This window comes from Scatophagus argus, chromosome 6, assembly GCF_020382885.2.
Source record: "Scatophagus argus isolate fScaArg1 chromosome 6, fScaArg1.pri, whole genome shotgun sequence".
Classification (NCBI taxonomy): domain Eukaryota; kingdom Metazoa; phylum Chordata; class Actinopteri; family Scatophagidae; genus Scatophagus; species Scatophagus argus.
Genome location: NC_058498.1, coordinates 12717833 through 12739697, shown reverse-complemented (window position 1 = coordinate 12739697; position 21865 = coordinate 12717833). Strand labels below are relative to the sequence as shown.

General features: G+C 42.5%; 2 protein-coding genes across 4 annotated transcripts in view; one reads left to right on the top strand and one right to left on the bottom strand.

Annotated features, from left to right (window-relative positions):
• Window positions 1-6533, top strand: part of fbn2b (fibrillin 2b) — a 59147-nt gene extending 52614 nt beyond the window's left edge. For both annotated transcript variants that reach the window (XM_046391886.1, XM_046391885.1), the window contains 12 exons: window positions 46-168; window positions 341-472; window positions 580-705; window positions 822-1028; window positions 1268-1393; window positions 1540-1662; window positions 1935-2051; window positions 2163-2291; window positions 2447-2566; window positions 2931-3162; window positions 3258-3411; window positions 3563-6533. In XM_046391886.1, coding sequence (XP_046247842.1) covers window positions 46-168; window positions 341-472; window positions 580-705; window positions 822-1028; window positions 1268-1393; window positions 1540-1662; window positions 1935-2051; window positions 2163-2291; window positions 2447-2566; window positions 2931-3162; window positions 3258-3411; window positions 3563-3940 — 1967 coding nt within the window. In that variant the 3' untranslated portion in view covers window positions 3941-6533. The remainder of the gene's footprint in view (window positions 1-45; window positions 169-340; window positions 473-579; window positions 706-821; window positions 1029-1267; window positions 1394-1539; window positions 1663-1934; window positions 2052-2162; window positions 2292-2446; window positions 2567-2930; window positions 3163-3257; window positions 3412-3562) is intronic.
• A 73-nt stretch (window positions 6534-6606) lies between these two features.
• Window positions 6607-20435, bottom strand: LOC124061132 (cortexin-1-like). Of its 2 annotated transcripts, XM_046392695.1 has the most exons (3): window positions 20275-20435; window positions 14561-14910; window positions 6607-9271 (listed from the first exon to the last, which is right to left on the bottom strand). In XM_046392695.1, the coding sequence occupies exon 3, from the start codon at window positions 8140-8142 to the stop codon at window positions 7762-7764; it is 381 nt and encodes a 126-aa protein (XP_046248651.1). In that variant the 5' UTR covers window positions 8143-9271; window positions 14561-14910; window positions 20275-20435; the 3' UTR covers window positions 6607-7761. The 2 variants fall into 2 exon arrangements, with proteins under 2 accessions (XP_046248651.1, XP_046248653.1); XM_046392697.1 differs by lacking the exon at window positions 14561-14910.
• Window positions 20436-21865: the final 1430 nt, after the last annotated feature.

Sequence of the window (21865 nt, the reverse complement as noted above, 5' to 3'; positions counted from 1 at the left end):
ACTCTAAAAGTATTTTAACTAGCAAGTTTTTCTTCTTGATTCCAGACATCAACGAGTGCACCCAGAATCCTCTGCTGTGTGCCTTCCGGTGTGTTAACACCTTTGGCTCCTATGAGTGTATGTGTCCTGCTGGCTATGTGCTGCGAGATGACCAACGCATGTGCAGAGGTGAGCGGCCACAACAGATTTCCTGTTTGGAAAGTGTTACTGTCATCTCCTGTCCTGTTTGCTTCCTTTTTCTTGTGATTATTTGACACCACTGAAACAGAACTCAGCAGTTTTCATTTTAGCTGGCTGTTGTAGTTTTACCTATTTGCCGTCTCTCATTGTCCTCCACCAGACCAGGACGAATGCTCGGAAGGTCTGGATGACTGTGACTCCAAGGGTATGACCTGTAAGAACCTGATTGGCACTTTCATGTGTATCTGCCCTCCTGGTATGCAGCGCAGACCAGATGGAGAAGGATGTATGGGTGAGTAAAAAATGTTGTAGCCTTCTCCCAGTATCTGCAGCTGTTACTGGATGTATCTGCCTCTTCACTCTCTTCATCCTCTCATCCTTTGCTCTGTACACTGGCAGACCTGAATGAGTGTCGCGCCAAGCCTGGCATATGTAAGAACGGGCGCTGTGTCAACACAGTGGGAAGCTACCGCTGCGAGTGCAATGACGGTTTCGAGCCAAGCTCCACTGGAACTGAATGTATTGGTAAGATCAGTTGTTTTAAACCTAACTCATGAATTGCATGCTGCTTTGACAAACAAAATTCCATCTTTTTTTTATTCCATCTCTAACCTGCTCCTATCGATCATCTTTTCTTTCAGACAACCGAAAGGGCTACTGTTACACTGAGGTTCTGCAGACGATGTGCCAGCAGTCGTCCACCGGCAGGACCAGCGTGACCAAGTCTGAGTGCTGCTGTAACACAGGCCGAGGCTGGGGGTCACAGTGTGAGCTCTGCCCACTGCCTGGCACCGTACAGTACAAGAAGATGTGCCCACTCGGACCTGGCTACACCACAGACGGAAGAGGTGAGTAGCTCAGTAATAACACAGAGTGAAATTATTAACTCTAGCAACCTCTGCGTATTTATTTCTCTTCTTTTAATTTAATTTAATTTAATTACAGTAGCTAAATAAGGAGAATTTTAATTTTAATTTGGAAAGGAAACAAGTTGAGGTGCAGTTAAGCCCACAATGTCATAAAGGATTTTATTAAGGTGGGGGAGCTCTTTGTCTAATCCCTTTCTAAAATGTCTTTGTACTTCCAGACATCAATGAGTGCCAGGTTTTGCCAGATCTGTGTCGTAACGGTCAGTGCATCAACACCATCGGATCCTTCCGCTGTCACTGTAACGTGGGCTACAAAACTGACTTCACTGCAACCTCCTGTGTTGGTATGGCTGATCTCTGTCCTGTTTTATAGACATCAAATATCGTTGCATTATTTCAGCATTTTATTTATAACACTGGTATCGGTCGGAAAACATTTTCCGCAGAATCCCTGCACGCATTCCTAATTTTTCCTGTCTGCATCTTCCAGATATGGATGAGTGTGCTCTGTCTCCGAAGCCCTGTAACTTCCTGTGTAAAAACACTGAGGGGAGCTACCTGTGCTCCTGCCCCAGAGGGTACAGCCTACAGCCAGATGGAAAGACTTGCAAAGGTAGGTGGACTCCCGTTTGTTTGTGGGTTATTCCATAGTTTCATGAAAAAAAACTGCAAGAGGCTATTTAATTTTTTTATTATTATTTTTTTTTTTAACCATATCCGTAATATTGTTGCCTAACAGTTCTGGGTTCAGTTTCTTCTTATTATTCTGTGTTACAAATGAAATATTGCTCTCAGATTATTCTGATAAACAAGCTTTAAGCCTTTGAAGGCTTCTTTGTAATTTGGTTTTGATTGCTGTTATGCGCTCTCTTGTTTCACTCTAAGATCTGGATGAATGTTCGACTAAGCAGCACAATTGCCAGTTTCTGTGCGTCAACACCATTGGTGGCTTCACCTGCAAGTGCCCCCCTGGCTTCACACAGCACCAAACTGCCTGTATTGGTGAGTGCATAGTAGGAGACAATCTGCATTACCTTGCACTGAAAAAAATTAAGAACCAAAAAGTGCATATTTAATTCAAATAAAGTCTAAATTGCCTGTTTCTCTTCGCAGACAACAATGAGTGTGCTGCTCAGAGCAGTGCGTGTGGTTCCCGGGCCTCTTGTGTCAACACGCCTGGCAGCTTCAACTGTGAATGCTCTAAAGGCTTCTCTCTGGACAGCACAGGCATAGAGTGTGAAGGTGAGCAGACACAGTAACTTTTACATTTAGTTATGTGCAGTTCAGAGACACAAGTCTCTTGTGTTTTCATGCCCAAAAAACGTGGAAAGAGTTCTGCTGAGACATTTGTGATTAACGTGCTCGAAGTGCCATTGCTAAGTTGTTATTTTCCTCAGATGTGGATGAGTGCAGCAATAACCACCGCTGCCAGCACGGCTGTCAGAACATGCTGGGAGGTTACCGCTGTGGCTGTCCACAGGGCTACGTCCAGCACTACCAGTGGAACCAGTGCGTGGGTGAGTCTATGACAGCGATAAACATCAGTTAACAGCACACAGTAGTATAGAGATAAAGTCATGTCCAGAGGATTATTACAAGACTGAAACAATATGTTGATTTATAGTAATTTAACATAAAATTTTACTATTTATTTTCTTGATTGATGAGTAGTCATACAGGTCGTTGCACTTGTAAAAAGAAGTTCTGTCCATAACAAAATATAACAGGAAAAAGAAAAAGAATTTGAAAACATGTTTCTCTTTAAAATTTTAATGCAAATGACTATTAAAATAATTGACTTATGGTGATATTGGCCATCAACATCATCATCATACTGTCTCATCTCTCATCTAACACACTCGCCTTCTCTTTTCTCTGCAGATGAAAACGAGTGTCAGGCAGGATCAGTGTGTGGCTCTGCCTCCTGCTACAACACACTGGGCAGCTTCAAGTGTGTGTGTCCTTCTGGTTTTGACTATGAGCAGGGCGCTGGCGGCTGCCAAGATGTGAATGAATGTAGTTCAGGCAGCAACCCCTGTATCTACGGCTGCTCCAACACTGATGGAGGCTACCTGTGTGGCTGTCCTGGAGGTTTCTACAGAGCTGGACAGGGGTGAGCAAATACAGAAGATTTCAGCAGCTGGTATTTCCCAAGTGAAAACTGTCTGTAGACATTTCTTTCTAAATCCTCTTCTTCTTTCCATCCAGTCACTGCATAACAGGCTCAGGTTTCCCAGGCCAGTTTGTGGAGGGTGATGAGGATGACAGTCTGTCTCCTGAGGCCTGCTATGAGTGTAAGATCAACGGAGGAGGAAAGAACGGAAGACACAAACGCAATGCTGATGAAAATGAGATCAACCAGGTACATGTGGTGACAAACTGCTTCTCGGTGCTCATCAGTACTTGTCAGGCTCGGGGACAGGACTTGGTCATTTTTGGTTTTCTAAAAAATTAAAATTCAGTCTGCTTGGATGTCAGAAAATAAATCTGTTGTGTCCTCATCCTCACTACAGGATTCAGCAGTGAGTATGGCCAGCGTGGACACCCAGGACTCCATCCCCATGAACCTCTCTCTGTCCTCACTGCTCAACAAGGAGCCTCTGCTGGAGCTACTGCCTGCCCTGCAGCCCCTGGAGAACCACGTACGCTATGCCATCACACATGGCAACGCCAAAGAACACTTCCGCCTGCTGGAACGTCGCGATGGAAAGAGTGTGCTCCGGCTTGGCAAGAGGCCGCCTCCACCAGGATCCTATCGGCTAGAGATCGCCAGCCTGCGGCTGTTCGGACCCCGCAGACTACACCAGCTGGAGGAGCAGCACGAGAGTGACTACCTACAAGGGGAAATAGGAGATGCCCTGCGCATCAAGCTCAACATCCACCTGCACTGAGCTCAGAATGGGCTCTCAATCCTGTCTGGGACTGATTCCTAAAGCCTTTGAGTTTTAACCTGCCCTTTTGTCTAACAACTCCTCCCCTCCAGCTCCCCCCGCAGGACCATCACCACCAGCAGGGGGTCATCAAGGGCTATGAAAGACTGAGTCAATCAGCCCAACTCTACCACTTTGTTACTGTTTATGTTATTATGTAAGTTCATGTTTCCTCTTGTGCCCCCCATTTGTACCCGACCCAGCACTCATTCTCCACTGAGAGAACCAGTGGAGGGGATGGCAGAGAGGTGCCCGAGTGCTTGGACCATAGCCCCTTAATAAAGACAAACCAGCAGACAGATGGCTCACAAGTCCATGAAGCACTTTTTTAAACAAGCAAAAAAGAGTTTTCTTATTAGAAATGAAGTGCTGAGAGTGGCCAAAACTGTCTTTACCCAACATTTATGTCAGTATTTAAGTCACAGTGCAGGATCTTAAGTGATATGTTTTTGTTTAGTGTTACGAAGAAGTGATAAAAAAGCTAAATATATAGGGTTGGGTGCCATCATCGTGGTCCAAGGGCTTTCTCACCTCTCTGTGATCTTGGTTAAAAAAAAAATCACAACACTGGGGAACAAGGTTTATCGCGGCTGCCCCTCTCAGTATTGTAGTGTGTCATTTAATGTATTTGTGCTGTTTGAATAACGTTAACACGAAGGACTGCAGCAATTACACAGCATTTCAGGTTCTTAAATCCATCGCAGTCTGTTTTATAGCTGGATGCCAACCAGTTTTCAGATGAGAAAATAGCAAGCTGTGTTCTGCTTTGATGTGACTGACTTTTGTCCTGTCTGCAGGCAGCGGCAAGCAGGGATTAGCGTGTTTGCGTGTGTGTGCTGTCATGTTTAGTTACCTCAGTACCTCTCACCGAGTATGGACACCATGCTGTGATGCCGACTTTAAAACAAAAGAGGGTGCTAGTGTCGCTCGGCATCCATCATGAGCAGGGAATACACCAGTTAGTAGCTCGTAGACTTAAAAGAAGATAGATCAGGTCATGTTTGTATTTATCCTTGTAGGGAGACTTCAGGTGCACTGATTCTGAACCTGAGAGCCAGCTTTTTTATTAAGTCCAAAGTCTGTCTCCCTTGTCAGCAGTCAAAGGCTTGTAGTTTTTCCTGCTTCTGCCTTTTTACTCCTAAACATGCTTGCTTTAGGAGAATAGAGCCGCAGCTGACAGCCGGTGCCGGGAGGCTGAACTTGGCCATAAGCTGACTTTACCTGACTTCTTTGACTTGACCGTGAGCTTGATGTCTGAGGTCTGAGCCTCATTTACAGCACAAAGAGACACACAGGTGAGTACAGTAACAGTCTTAAAGGTACATGACATGTTAATATTACCAAAGCTGTAACTAAAAGTAGTGCTTTACAGTGTAAGGGCACGCACAGGTGAACACGAAACCTCACAAAAAAAAAAATATCTGTCAGGTCATCTTTCATTTCTCATGATTTTTTTCTCTCAAAGAGGAAAAAGGTGCTAGATAATACCATCTCTTTCGCTGTACAAAGGAAGTGCAGTCTTGAATCTGGATTGCAGAAGTGACTTTTTTTCTTTTTGCTAGGATTTATTGTTGATGTGTATGTCTGTATTTTGTATTGTCTCAATGCTGAAAAACCATTATCAAACTTGCTTCTTGAAAATTAAATTGTATATTTTTAAGTGAAATGTAGATGTTTTTTTGTTTTGTTTTGTTTTTTTTTTTTATGTCAAGGCTGCCAAAACAGTAAACCCAAGTCCGAAGGCCTGTAGTGCTGTTGACTTTGTATTGTCAAAAAGAAGCAAACCCCTCCCCAAAAAAGCAAATGCAGCAATGCACTTGCCGATCTCTGACTGTATTGTTTGAAGCCACTGTCCCCAGTCAAATCAGCCATTAGGGAAAAGAAATCAAAATAATCAGACTTGAAGATAATTAACATTCCCATCATCTACAAGCTTACACTGTTTGTACTATGCCATAAGGATCAATGCAAACTTGACCATCTCCAGCTAGGATCTATGGTGCTGAATGATAATCTTTTTTTCTTAACAGTTCATGTTTATAATACATAACCATTTGTCTAACCTGGGAATCTTTGTATCTTTATTTTCAGTTTGTATTTTTTTCTTTAATTTGTCACTATGTTTTAAAAAAAAAGGCAGAATGTTGCGTGTGCTTACTGTATCTCAGCTTCAGAGTCAAACTTGAAACAATACTGTCATCATCATCATCATCATCTGCTTGCACTGAAATATGTGCTTTTTAAGTTAGAAGTTAAGGAGCCTGTTTCAATTGTTCGAATGTTCACCATAAGCCTGACATTTGTTGTCCAGCTGAAAGCTGAAATGACAATCATACAGTCACGCCACATCTAACTTGAGGATCAATAAATCAACCAGCCCTCATGGAACATCTTGTGATATCCTGAATCATCATCATCATCTTTATGCAAAGACAAAAACCAAAGATTTATGACGCCAAATGGTAGTCTGTAAAATTAGAGTGATTAACATAATATTGTACACTTTTGTCCAGTGACATTAATGGCAATAAAGTATTGTGGGTTGTATTTTTAAGTCTTGTGTCCTTAGATTTTATTTTCTCTTATGCGTGTGTGCAAATGTGTGTGCTAACAAAAGTAACACATGGTGACAGATAAATAGTAATCAATTTATTTAATTTCCAACATTGAACAATGTGGACTTTCCAAGCAGTCCAGCTATCGGTGGACTGAAAAAAAAGAAAATCCCTTTTTATTTTCACTGAATCAACCCATTGTATCAAAAACAAAGCAGATAGTCAGAAAAATATGTAATTAAAAACACACAAAAAAACAAAGCTACCTGCTTTGCCTTCTAAGACGTGGCTGCATGACTACCCCAAAAATCCACAGTCTAAAGATTGATACAATAAGAGGAAGAGGACAGAAAGATAGCAAAAAGGAGACTCCCAAACTTGAGTCAGGAATAGAAAAATAAAGCTTTCTTTTGCCTAAAGGTTGCTGTTTGCTTCATCACCACACTCGGAAGGCTGACTAAAGCAAAGCGCACAACCAGTGAACATAAACTCTACTTGCAGTAATAAGAGATTATATAGTTTCAATATGGCTTCTTTGTTATCGACACACAAAACATACACAGACAAGATTTTATGGAGACACAAACTACCTGCCTTAAAAAGCATCTGAAACCGCAGTGCTGCTCGAGGATCAACGCAAATGTGGAGATTTGTGCTCCTTGGTCAGCACTTAACACCTGGATGCATTACAACAGACACTGGTTCATTAAAGGGGCATCTGCTTGAGTGTGACCTCCTTCACTTAACTACACACTATGTGGTGAGTGCATGTGGTCTTTCCAGAAAATCATATTGTGTCTTAATACTGAGAAGCTCTGGAGTTTGGAAAACCTAGCCCTAAGGTGATTTTATGTGGTAGTATGTTTGACTAGTACGGTAGGTCAGGTTAAGGCAGCTGTGCAGCTCATTATTTCTGTCATTCGTGGTCCAGCATTTGGGTCTGAGTGAGTGTTTGTCTCACAGGGATTCCACATGTCTGCCTGCTTGTTGTTGAACTTGTTGTGATCACATGGCAATCTGCAGGCTCATATTTACACCACTACACAGGCAGCAATACAGTGACATACACCAAGGATACTCCAACATTAGATAAACCTCCCCTCAGAGTGCATTCACATTATTCATTGGTATACTCCATTTCCACGTCTAAATTAGTCAATGCTCTTAAACACTGTGTCTATGTGCAATGAAATATCTCCATTTCTATCCAATCTTTAGACACACACCCTACACCAGTGCATAATCAAACTGGCCCCTCTCTAGCCCCTCCTTGTGGTCAGTCCAGGATGATGCAGGCATGCGGCTGTAGGGGTCAAGCAGAATCCTGAAACACCTGACCAGCAGGAAGACCAGGAAGAGCATGAGGAGGCCTACGAAGGCCAAGGCGGTGCGCTGCTCATTGTCCACGCCAACCAAGGCCAGAGGGGGGCTGCTGCTGCCACCGCCATGGCTGCCAGGGAGCGAGGAGCTGGCCGGTGACAGCAGCAACTCGTAGTCAAGTGTGGGCACATCGTTCATCCTCCACGGGGCCCGAAGGCAGGGCTTACACACTGACTGGATGGTTGGTGTACTGGGAGGAAGTGCAGAGAAGGAAGGGAAGGTGCTCATGAGGTGTTGTGATGCAGCAGGACAGGCCAAACTGTTTTGGTTTTATGTTAGAAACTCTTGCTGTTAGTTGAAAAGTATGTGGCCCCAAGAAAAGTTAACAGACAGTTAACAAGTAAAAAGACCACAGAGCAGTCTGTAGGCCAGAGAGAGTCACGTACTTGTCCACGATGTGTGCATTCAGATCATTCCTCTGCTGGACAGGTTATTTAGTCAAATATAGCCCCATCAAAGAGACATGACCCAGAAAGGCCTAGTCCTAATCTGCTCTGACAACGTGACAGACACATACACACACACTTTTCAATTAATATGGACTATTTTTTTAGTGTCACACATTTTGAGGAACTGACTAAACAGTGTAATGAAGCTCTATGGCTTTCTTATTTGAGTGGCCGTCCCTCAGGCGGTAATGTTTTTAGAGTATTTATCAGGGCCACTCTGCCACATCAGCTCTCATTCTCGCTCTCAATCAGAGCAGACAGGATGTTACACGGCCTCCTGCTCATGCAAACCCACAGACATGCGTCTGATCGCAGTCAAGGTCAGTGTTCTCGATGGGAGTTAATAGTGTGCAGATGGACTTCTGACACCCAAATGGATATAGCTGTTTAAGTGTGTGAGCCAGACCCAGGTGTTACAAACACACAAGACCATCTGAAGCATCTGCAGAGGCCAGCAACACCAGGTGTGTGTCTGTGTGTGTACACGCGTGTGGCTAATTGGAGCAGGAGGTCAGTGGATCAATGGCCTTGAATATAAAACAGGGCCGATGGCGCCTGCTAAATGCAAAGTATTCCCTTTTGCTTACAGGAGCGTGATAATTGGGTCAGAGCTGTCAAGCGCTCAAATAAGTTGGGGTGGTCTCTTCAAAACCTGCCTCTCTTGACAAGCAGAGCAACAACAAGAGGTAGAAAATGAGTCTGAAGGTTCTGAGAAGGTGAATTTGTGTTTGTTAAATTGCTATAAATATAAAGTGGCCTGATCCGGTCTAGTGAATGCAGATTCTTTTTATGGGGCTGTTCCAACAGTCTTCAGCAGACACGGGATGGTTACCAGACGTGGTGTCATCGGATGTTCCTGGTTCAGCCAAGCAACCAGCGCGCAACTGCAGCTCCTTTGAACTCACCCCCTGAAAGAACAAGGCATCTGGTTAGAAAAACACTGAGATTATTGTCCAAAAATGTCACTAATAAAGCTCTACTGAGGTCTTTTAATCTGCACAATAAAACCTTGTCCAACTTTTCCATTAAGATTAACCATAATGTGGACCATAAGGTGCAAATTAAGTTGTTCCTTAATCATTTCATCTTACAATGTGATTATTACCACCCTTAGCTCAATGGGTAACAATGACAATGACATTAGGCATCTGAGGGCAGAACACAGCAACAGCATACCCTGTAATGACACTCAATTAGCAGGCTAATTATGGTGTCATTATGGCCACATTAGCAATAATGAATGCATGATTATAAACACTGATAACACATTACATCACCCTCATTTGTCAGTGCAGTGTTACAACGGGCCATTTGTTCACTTGTTGACCCCCTTCATTCATTCGCTCACATGATGGAAGGAAAGACAAAGTGTTGTGGAACCTCATTAATAATCTAAAATCACATCTCCTGTGGTGGACCAGTTTTCAAATCGTTGTGGAAACGTGATATGCATACCATTTTTACCTGCTCACCCGCCCGAATAGAGTGGTGACTGGGCTATTTGCTCAGACAAACGTGATACTGAGAGAGCGTTGGGGGGGGGGCTGCTTACAATAGACAAAGACAAGAAAGTGAAGAGGACGCACAGGGAGACAGTTTTACACAGAAAGAGACACAAATAATAGACATTAAAGAGTTTTTAAATCTTAAATTATATTAAAGCTATATTAAAGGTATGCTGTATTTCCCTAAAAACAAGATACAACAATGTAATTCAGAGGTTGGAACATTTCTGGGCATCAGCCTTTGAAAACACCATCCAGAAAATAACATTTTATTTTTCTGATTCACTCTTCATTCACTGTCTAGCTCCCTTGACCACCACCACTGCTCTCTCTCTCTCTCTCTCTCTCGATCGCTGGGCAGCAGCCAACTCCACACCTCCCCAAGTCAGTGGTGTGTTCACAGACAGGAAGTCCTGTATATTACACCATTCACTGATAGGCAGAAATGGACAGACGCACAGCAATTATATTTGAAATTCCACTTAAATTTAAGATAAATTTCAAGTGATTTACTTATTGTCCCTATGGAGGCAGCATCGCAGTGCAATGAGAGATAAAAAGAAAGACACATAAGTGACTCAGTGTATCCAGATAAAAATAGAAATGTAGGATGGACAGAGGACAGGGGAAGATGAAAAACAAATTAATGAGATTGATAAAGGAGGTAAAGATGGATGAAAGGAGCAGACGGTCCTGTGGTGAACGGGCAGTAGTACAGAGGAGTGATGAGAGGTTTGCTGGACTGACTTTCCTCTGCATGACTATGGCAAAATGCCTTTTCCTCTGTCTGTCTGTCTGTCTCTCTGTCTGTCTGTCTGCCTGTCTCTCTCTTTCTCTCTCTGTCACTTTCAGTTCAAAGGTTTTCTATCTGCTACTTCATCAGCCAGTGTCTCCAGGACAGTTGGTGCACCAGGCTGCCAGCAAGATTACACACCTGGGAGGTGGCATTCACACTGTGAATGAATGTGCACCTCTGTGTGTGTACAAACAGGCTTGTGGTGTGTGTGTGTGTGTGTGTGTGTGTGTGTGTCTCAGCCTGCTGCAGAACTCCTTGTTCTCAAGGACGTTATTACGATGGACACTGTCACACATCAGCAGCTCAGGTCAGAAATGCTTTCCAACTATTGTCAAACTTTTATATTGAAAGTTCTGAAACCATACGATGACAACTTGTTTCATTTTCTTAAGGCTATTAGGGATAATGCTGTTACTCTAACACTGTTCTTTCAGGCTGTTCCTTGTAAAGTTGCCAGTGGCATTAAGAATGTTCTGCCAACTGCTAAGCTTTCATGGTGTTAGATTAGCCAGACGTTTGTAAAACCGATCAGTGGAAAAGTCAGTCAATACCAGCAGAACCATACGTGTGTACAGGGACTTTAAAATGAACAGAAGTTATACGAGCTGATCAAAAAAATATGTGAAAAAGTCTAACAATGTGACCAAATATACAGTACTTGATACAAAAAAAAAAAAAAAAAAAAGAACACTGCAGACGAAACTTGTCCACAGGGTTAATTTCCATTTTAAATGTGGAAGGTACAAACTAAAAGGCACAAGCATCACCACCTCATCTGATCCTATCCACCCTGTAATTATTCGTTTCTCCATTATCTCTCACTAACTCGTCACTGAGAGAGAGAGAGAGAGGATGATAAATAGACTGAGGAGGAGAGAGGGAATGAATCTAATGATAAGAGAGACGGGGAAAGCATCTGTTCTCTATCGTGAAATTTATCATATCATACAATAAAAGCTATATCATTACTTCTACGAATATGCATGTTGATTTATTTAAGCACTTAGCTGGAGTCATGATGAGTGTAAAACATATTGTATACAGAACAGCTGATAGAAAGAAACCTAAAATGGCAAAGATACTGTAGTGCAAAAAGCCTTTATAGGATCAGTGGTCAGATAGGTCAGCCATGGGGTTCCAAGGTGTGTGTGTGTGTGTGTGTGTGTGTGTGTGTGTGAATAAGTCACTGGGAGGTAGAGGGGAGGACAGACAGAGATTGCTCAGCTTATTTTCCTCCTCGTTAAGTCTCCCTCCCACCATCACCGTCCATCAGCCACACACACACACACACACTCGTCCATCAGCCTTGTCTCGCTCAACTCACATTAGTTCTCACCACTCCATTTCTCCTCCAGGACACTTCCTTGAAGCACTGGTGAGACCCATGAGATGAAGGGAAGCGGACACTCATCAGTCCTCATCAAAAAGCCCTTAAACAGACACCTCTCTCGCTCATGCACACACACACACACACACACACACACACAAAAACTGCAAATGTAGACACCGAAAAAAAATGCAGACATACATTTTAACATACTGTACACACACAAACACACACACACAGGCGCACACGGCACCACTTTCATCTGTTCCTCACAGATCCTTAGAACTCATCAGAGTAAATGAAATGAAGGGAGCTGAAAATAATTCAGTTAACTCTCAGGTGACCAGGGTGTCACCTTTCCCCTCTTCTGCCTGCTTCCCGTTGTCTCTCTCTCTCTCTCTCTCTCTCTCACACACACACACACACACACACACACACACACACACACACACACGTTTACTTTACAATGAAGTTCATTTGCTGTACAGCTGTAAATGTAAATGATACTGAGATGCAAAGGCCTGAATGATGACTTTTGAATCAAAGTAAAGTCTATGTATTTAGGCTCACAGAACTTGAAATTCTTTAGAAAGTTTCCTGTACTGATCTAACTAATGTAATTATAATCTCTCTCTCTCTCTCTCTCTCTCTCTCTCTCTATATATATATATATATATATATATATATATATATATATATATATATATATAGTTGTCTTGAGTTATGATTGTGTGGGAAATTATAAATGCACAACAGTTTTGGGGACATTTTCACAATAAATATCACACTGTTTTTTTATTCCCCCAAGTGACCTTACCACATTTATTTGCTGGCTCTTGTTGGTGTCTGTTCTGTCTCTCATCTTTCCTGCACCCACACAAATACCCAGAGTCGCACAAATTTCACATCAAAACAAGGAAAATTGTGTTCTTTTCAAGAGGAAAACCACAGAGCACCTCTGTCCTCCCCCAGAAAGCACACAGAGAACCAACCAAGCCAGCCTCCAAGAGGCTCACAGAGACAGCCTTGATTTGTCATTATTTATAGTCTGAGTAAAGGCACTCTCTAAAAGTAATTAGACTTTAGAAACAACGAGAAAGGGAGAAGCACAGAGAGCAAGAAAGAGGGAGAGACGGTAAATGTCCCCAGTCCCGGCCACAGCTTGCTGGGAATTGAATTAACCCTTTCCAATTTGATGCTTATAAAGATAAATTGGACCTGAAGAAAAGGCAAAGGGGAGCTGCATGGGATCCACAAACTCAGGTGGGTATCCTCCTTCAGTAACGGTTTGCAGAGCAAACATACATCATTCAGAGGAACACATAAACTGGACACACACACACACACACACACACATGCTGCCAAATGGAGGAGGGCCACAGTGAAGATATTGTATACTGCATATCAATACCATCCATCTTTTAAACTTATTGACATATTTGATTTTCTTTTTGCTGTGATTCGTGGGCATTTGAGCTCATTCGTCACCTCTGGGAGGTGTGTCTGTGGCTAATGAGGACGACGGGGACCAGGTGACCTTGAGGTGTGTGCAACAACAATCTCCAAATACCAACTTCTAACACATGTATCTTAACCATTTCTTTAAAAAAAATCTTCTAAAGGAAGAGATTCACACACGTTTGTGCACATACACAGTCAAATTCCCAGACCGAAACATGACTGTCTTCTCTGTATTTTTATTTTTAGCACCTGAGAGAGACAAAGTGTCTGTGGAGTCATTTTTCTTTACACTTGGCTTGCAGCTCAGCCAGCGACTCAGATAGCCCGAGTCATAATTAGGCTGGCAGACACTCAGTTGCAACACTAATGGTGATAAAGTTGAGTAATTAAATATTCTGCTGTTCAAACACCAGGCATCGGGCTCTCCGCACACATTTCCTTATGTACAAAAAAGGTGTGTAATTGTGTATGAGAGGCCGATATAAAGACACACTGAGGGAGAGCGCGCCCTGTTCTTTTACTGACTGTACATGCAAATGAGAAGTGCAGAGCTGTGCAAGTGGAAAGCACACAAGACTGCTGACCTTTTAAAACAAAAAAAAGGAACAGCGACACAACTTAGAGGGTAATACACTTCATATTGATGTATTCCTCGAGAACCTGTCCAATGTCGTAAACGAGTGTGCTTTCCCACCGCTCACTCCTCATCAGTTTGAAGTATGGATCTTAGTGCCGGGTGTTTGTAAAGGAAAGAGTGGTCCACAATTGCAGAAAACTGTTCACATCACTTCACAGAAAAACTTATATTTGTGAGCCAGGTGGAATGAACAAGGGATGGAGATATAGAGAGAAAGACAAATGGAGTTGTACACAGATGTTGAAGGGGAGGGGAAGGGGACAATTCCTTTGTGATTCTCAATGCAGCTAAGCAATTCCATCTTCCAAGCTGCCTACAATCTATCATTTTATCACCAGTGCAGATGAACACGCAGTCTATTTTCTCTATCAGCATATTTAGGGTTTTCAAGGTGACCTCTGAGTCAATATTCAAAATATTCAAGATTCTATATCACCATTCATTTTGAACAGGACGAGCTTTCTGTTTTACCTAAACACAATGAGGCCTGATTTAGATACAGCTGCTAAGCAGAAAGTCTCCTCTGATAGGGTCGTCTGCTGCACAGTGGACTGCACGTTTCTCCCAAAACAACAAGCAGGATCAGACATTGGGGGGGAGGAGGACGAGGAGGAGGAGGAGGAGGAGGAGGAGGAAGGGCCTTCTTTCTATTTAGTCTCAATCCTGGCCCGTCTTCTCTCTTGGTTGTTTGTGTCACTCTCGCTGACAGCCTGAAGCATCAGTGTGTCTCACTGCCACCAGGGGAAAGCTCTGAGGGAGTCAATTCTGTATCTCTGAGGGGGAACAGCACTGGATGCTGGAAGTCCTGCTGCAGATCAGGGCTATATCAATTTATAGAGAATACGGGGTGAGAAGCAGGATAATAAACTATATGGACACTGAAAACTAATTAGCTGCCAAACAGAACACCCATCACACATCCTGTCACTGGTCGTCTGTGCGTATGAAGGAATGTCCTGATTGGAGCAGTCATCTGATTCATAAAGTGCTGTGCCCTCATCTATGTTTTGTGTTTTGTTTCTCTGATGAACCCTGATGATGAATTTTGCCATTTAATTTCACTGATGCTTCAGAACAACAATGAAAAACACACACTGTATATATATGTGTGTGTGTGTGTGTGTGTGTCTGTACACTCAAACTACAACAATCATACAAATAATGCAATGAGTGTTGGAATAAATACTGTACAGTAATGTAATAAGTTGCTTTATATACACACATCAGATGGTTTACGTGCAGCACAAGTGTACACATACACAGCTTTGCACTTTATATACAGCCTACTTAGCTTTATATTTGGCAATGATAATCTGTGATAAAGTGTGAATCTACTCTAAATGTCCTGAACTACATTCTCTGATGTGTCTGACAAAAATGAGGAACATATGGTAGACGAGAGCGCGTAAAGCACTGCAGCTTAAGAACACACATGCAAATACACAAAACACAGGCAAATAAACATCTTCAACATCTTCATTAATTTGACAACATATCACACAACGCGACTAACCAAAAACTAATCTGATTCACCTCGTAAAAAGAGACATAACAACCTCAGGTTTGAAATTATTCCTGGGCATCGTTTTGCAAGCTCAGAAGAGCTTTATTTGAAATCTATCTGAAACATTCAGTGGTTTTGCTGCACCCTGTTTAATAAAGTGGGCATGTCACAGAAAAAATAATAAGGGTAATAAAAACATAATAAAAAAAAGACTAAATGCTATAGTCATAGTCATATAGTCATAAATATATTTATGAATTTTATTTCATCCAATTGTAACTCTGTAAGCTCTAAATGGATTTTTTTTTTTTTGTTTTTCCACCTCAGGCGATGACTCAAAGGCAGCAGAGTCCTGAAACATATTTGTCGCTTCCAGCCATTTAACTCACTCATGCTGGCATGCTGACAGGCAGCAAAAGAAACTATCTTTCTCACCTGCACCATCACCCCATGCCCACACACTTCTTCTTTCTCCAAAAATCCCCTCTGTCCCACTAGTCATGGTGAATAAATGTCAGCCCAATCATATCCATCCTACATCCTACATTTAATTCATAAATCACAGGTATGAAATATTCACAAAACGATGAGGTCCGCAAGTGGCAGCAAGTCCACAATGGGTGGGCGGGTGGTGATGATTACTGATTACTGAGTTGGAAAGTGAAGGTGAGGTTTTATCTAAATGATTAATTCAGAAAAAAGCAACAGGACAGAATGAGAGTGTAAGTGAGCATGAGATCAGCTGACATGGCCAATCTAACCCTATAATTCTGCTTGGAAAGACCCCCTGATGCTAACAGTGCAACACACCACTGGGAAAGACCTGGCGGTGAGGTGAGAGGACGTCACATGAAAGATGAGGTAAGAGAAGGCAGGCGGGAGGCGGCGACCGAGCGAGAGAAAGGTGAAGAACAGAATGGTAATCCCTATGATTCACGTCTGCATTCAGACAAGAGCAGAGGTCTGCGGCTACCCAGGGAGCGCAGAGGGTCAGATGGCATCAATCTGATACATATGGAGATAAAAGCAGGAGAAAAAAGAGATTCTGGGAGGATGGCGGTGGGAGGGGTGTGAGTCTGGGGCAATATGGAGATGTCAGCACTCTTAAAGTCAGAGGACAGCACTTTTCTTCCATCAGGCAGCCATTCTGTCAAGTCCACAGGGACAGAGCAGAGCCTGTGCCAGCCACGATGAAGGCCATATATATTACATGCCCTGCCCACACAACACTTGCTCAAGACCAAGGTGGCAGGGTTTGGAGTCAGCATTAAGAAAAAGAAGAAAAAAAACGGCAAAAAACTTTGTTGTAGACGGCAAAAGGAAATGACCCGAGACGTCAGAGCAACCCAGCTAGGATGTAAAACAATACTTTTCAGTCAGCGATGCAAAAGCACAGATGGCCCACACCCATGAATGTGAAGGCACAATATCAGGGTGCAATGTCCGGCCAATCTGGTCCACCTTTTAACAAAAATAGAAGCTTTAATACTCAACATTGACAAAGTGCTGATTCAAACAGTGAAGCTGGAATAACTTTGCTCAGCATGGTGCTGCTCAGTGCTCTGATCCCCACTGACAATTGAAGCCACCAGTTGGACTGTTAAGCACGGATTAAACACAGAAGAAAAGTCATCACAAAGACATGGACATATCACCTTGCTGAAGTGAAGGTAGTCTGTTCAGCTGATTTGATTACTGAGCTCAAGGTGGGGAGGAAGAGACAGAGCGAGAGAGGGAGAGGAGGAGTGGAGGGATTTTAAAGCCTTGCTGACCAAAAAAGGAAAGGCCAAACACATCTAGAGCAGAAGAAAGAAGAGCTTATCTGAACACATTAGTTCACGGTCCATCAGCAGATTTCTTACCAATAAGAGAGTTGGCTCTCTTCTAGTGTTTCCAGTTGTGTTAATAAACTAGCTGGCCTGGGGTCCAGGGGGCTCTGAGTTGAGATGGAGCAGGGACAATAAATCCTCTGCCTTGTGTCAATTATCAGATGACCATAGATTATGGGGTTGATGAATATTTTATGGAAATCAAACCCACTACATCTTGAGGGATTGCGTCACTCTCACTTGCCAAGGTTGAAGACCCCAGTTGACTCTGTTACGCCCCCCTCTGTGCTGGACACTAATCATTTTTCACAAAAGCAGCTCCACCTTACCGCCAGTGAGCTTGAGGTGGCTCTTTACAGAGACGGCAAATAGGATGTTTATGACCCTGTAGGTGCTATGTTGCCGCATTACATACAGCCAAATTGAATCACGCTCAGTATGACATTCCTATTATTTCAGGAGCAATACAGTGAAGTGCCACAAAATGTGCAGGTGATTTCATTGCTTTATGTTTCAGTGTGGAAAAAGTCATTTCAGAACAGTGCGGCATGAAATTTAAATTATGGCTCTCAGAATGATACAGCAAAGACACTTTAGTGACTTTACCTCTGCTATCAAACTGCTTTCAAATGAGGCCTGAACAATGCAGTAGAGCAGTAAGCAAATAAATGATATAAGATATCAAAACTAATAACAGAGATTGGCAGTGACACCGTGAGACAGCTGTGTGGTGGAGAACCTGATTCACTAATGTGCTCTGTGTAATACTGTATATCCTGACAGCAGTGTTAGGAGGGCTTTGTGGGTAAACCCACTCGGGTTTTCTCTTTCTTTTCCATCTCTCCTCTCATTACAGGTCATTACATGATGACACTGACAACTTCCTGCCGATCAACGTTACTGTGGCATGTTGTGTATATATCACAAGTGGTAAACTGAGAGTGGTCAATGAAGTAAAGTAACCACAGAGTGAGCGCACTCATTTTCATGTTTTTAACCCCTTTACCACACGGTTTACCTCTTTTGTTTTACTTCTGTGTGACAGTATCACATATAAAAGATGTTTCAGCTCCTCTCTCAAGATGTAGATGCTTACATTCCAACTGAAGGCCATTCCCCTAACTGGGAATCATCTAATGTCTCACTTTGTGTCATCTCCTTTCACCAAAATTCATATTGACAAATTTGGTATGTTTGGGAACTTTGGGACTTAAGAATAAAGTTTTGTGGGTTAACAATGCAGACCACACACTTGTGATGAGTGGCCACTGATTTTTATGGGGAATTACAGTAAGACACCAACATTTCAGCAGACAACCTTTATCAAACACCCTATTGAAGTCTGTCTTTTGCAGTGTTGTTTTAATAAAAATGAGAACACAGTGTACAATTACTTAGCCCTATTGAAATTTAGCCTTCAACAGCATACTGTACATACCTGGGTGAGCATTCATGTTCTCTTCCATTTAAGCTGCATCACTTGGGATATCCTTTACATTTTAATCTGAAAACTCAAACTGGGTCTAAGAACAGCATAGGACCTCTGTCCACTGCTCAACGACCTCCATCAGATTCCAGATACCAAAAACTCAGATTACTCATTACTCTTAACATGATGCGATCAATTATTCAGCAGTTGTCACTGTAATGTGAGACTATGCAGATGGAAGAAGCCAGGAAGGCTGCATCCAACGCCTGGCACAGATTTCAGAGTCCCAGTGGGTAAATGATAAGGTGGCGGATGGGTGAAAGCCCACACCTCCATGGCCAGGAACCGGATCAAATTACAATAACTGACAGGAGTCGATCAGAGATGGAATGTAATGCACTGATAACATAGTCCTTATAGAGTTTTTCCTATCAACATCAATTGCAAACCTGAAAGAGCAAATTCAAAATAGGTTATGTGGGAAAATTTGATTTTTACTCTGAGTGACAGTCTCTAAATTAAATTCACTTGCATACTGCTGCTAGCTGTTTAGGATGTATGCATCTGTGCTGTACTGACCTGTGTGTGTGTGTGGGGGGGGGTTCATACACCCTATCTTCCTGAAGGTGCCTTGCTCTGGGCTAAAAGGGGAGAAGGAGTTCTGTCTTGCCACACAAGCATTGTCATAGTAATTTCATGGCACATTGGTCCATGATGTAGTAACCCGGTGGTTTCGTGGTTTCAGATAAATCAAAGTAAGCAGGTTTGATAAAAGGACTCCCAGCAGTCACGTCTATTTCTGATATTACCTCCTTAAATCAAGACAAGTAATCATCATTATAGATAGGCTACAACATGTGCATAAGGAAAATAAATGCCTCTTTTTCCATATCCTGGTGAAAATACATACAGACATACACACATGAATAAATAAAGGTGTTATGCCATTTTTATGGACTCGAGTTTGCCAAGTCCCCACATCTCAATCGCTCCTGATTATATCCTAACCAATAAACAGGCATCCACTGCTGCTGCTGCTTCTGCTCTTTGGCAGCAGGACTCCTGTGGTCAGCTGGTGTTGTTTAGCATTAAAGTTAAACTGACACTATAGACTCGACTGCCAAGAGAGCAACGTTACTGCGTCAGTAGCGAGAAGACAAGAAAGTTTGACACGAACAACACCGGCGACGAAGCTGTAAACTTACGATACGGTATCTTTAACAGCGCTATATAATACATGCAAGTCATTCTCTCCAGCATTTCGCATGGAAATCTCCTGTAAATCCGTATCCGTATGTTGATTTATCTTGTTTTTATTGTGCTGATTTTTTTCTTTTTTTCTTCTTTCCTTTATTCTTCTATTTTTTTTTTTTTTTTACAAAACACAGGCATTGTAAAAAATTATCCAAAATATTGCACAAACCCGGTAAGGTGTCCGCTTCGTGTGTCCGCTGCAGCTGATCAAACTTTGTGATGCGCTCGTTTCTCCTCCTCCTCCTCCTCCTCCTGCTGCTGCTGCTGCTGAGCGTCGCTTTGATGGGGGACTGCAAGCAGGCAGACGCTCTTAAAGCTCCCCACCCACTCCGGCCTCCCACAGGGCGCCTAGCCAATCACAAAGGTGCCCTCAACACAATACTACATAAATAAATAATACATAACACAACTGCAAGTTGTCATCAAAACAGCTGAATTTAGTGGAATATGTCCTGATGAAAAACAAAACCCTCACGGGTAAATTTTGCAGGATATTAAACAAATTGCCTATAGATGACCTGCCTTTTGTTCTTCCCAGACGCACATTTAGCACGAGTGCCATTAATTGACAATTATATGAGCCTATTGCATTATTTTGCTTAAGAATTCAATTCAATTTTAATTATATATCACCTTTTACAATCAAAAATTGTCTCTGGGTGCTTTACTAACCCTAACCCAGAGCCTGAACCTGCGAGCAAGCAAACAGTGGCAAGGAAAAACTCCCTTTTAACAGGAAGAAACCTTGAGCAGGACCCGGCTCACAAGGGAGAACTATTCTGCTGATAGTAAGAGAGAGAGAGAGAGAGAGAAGCATGCATGCAATAAACATCATGCATTACAAAGGACAGACATGACAGTTTGTTATAATTGGAATGCTGAAAAACTATGTATTGTATGTATTTGTTTTTTAGCTGATACGTTGTTCAAGTTAGTTCTAATAGCACTACATAGAAGAATGACATGGGCAGCACACTTAAGGTCTTGTGTCTTTGTTTAAACAATTGACCGCACACTCCACATGTTGCATTCCTATGATATGCTTGTAAAATTTCTGCAAAATCTGTTGATTATAAATAATAACCAACCTTTTTGTATGTGTTACACAGAGCTTGTAAGGAAGAATTGCTCAACGCTGGAGTGTATCTCACACTAGATGTGACTTCATGCCTTTCTCTTCTTAGCCATTTTGTTTTTGACAGCAGATTCTTTGATCACTCCCTCCTCTGCTGCCTCCTTCAGAGTTCCTCCATTAAAGGACCAACTTTGCTCAGACTCTTTCATTAAGGCCTAATGCAAAAACAGCAAAAGTTCTTTAGCTGTGTTGTTGCTCACACACACACACAAATGACAAAAGCATGTGAAATCAGCTTGGATCCAGATGAGTTCCAGACAGGTCTCTACTGGTTCCCGGTCTAGTGGTTAAACACAGTGCAGCCAATACAGATCCATCAGAACTCAGGATTCCTCCAACATGTACTCACATCTGCATTTTGAACCTGTGAATTAGCAAAAGTTGAAAACAACAACAAGAACATGAAAGTGCTTCTCTTATCAGTTCTGCTACCATATTTGTCCACTCCATGTCTTCATTCCTCTCCTCACTTCATTTTTTCCAAGCTACACACCTCATTCCTCCCATCCTCCATTTCTTAATGTGCTCTTCCAGTCCATGTGGCATCCATGTGTTGGAACCAATGACATCTGTGCAATCTGTGCCACCTGCTGCCATCCCACTGCCAGGTGCTACCGGCGCCAGT

What these genes read in the sequence shown, in the direction of transcription:
- LOC124061132 (XM_046392695.1), bottom strand. Translation starts at nt 8,142, where the DNA reads ATGAGCACCTTCCCTTCCTTCTCTGCACTTCCTCCCAGTACACCAACC.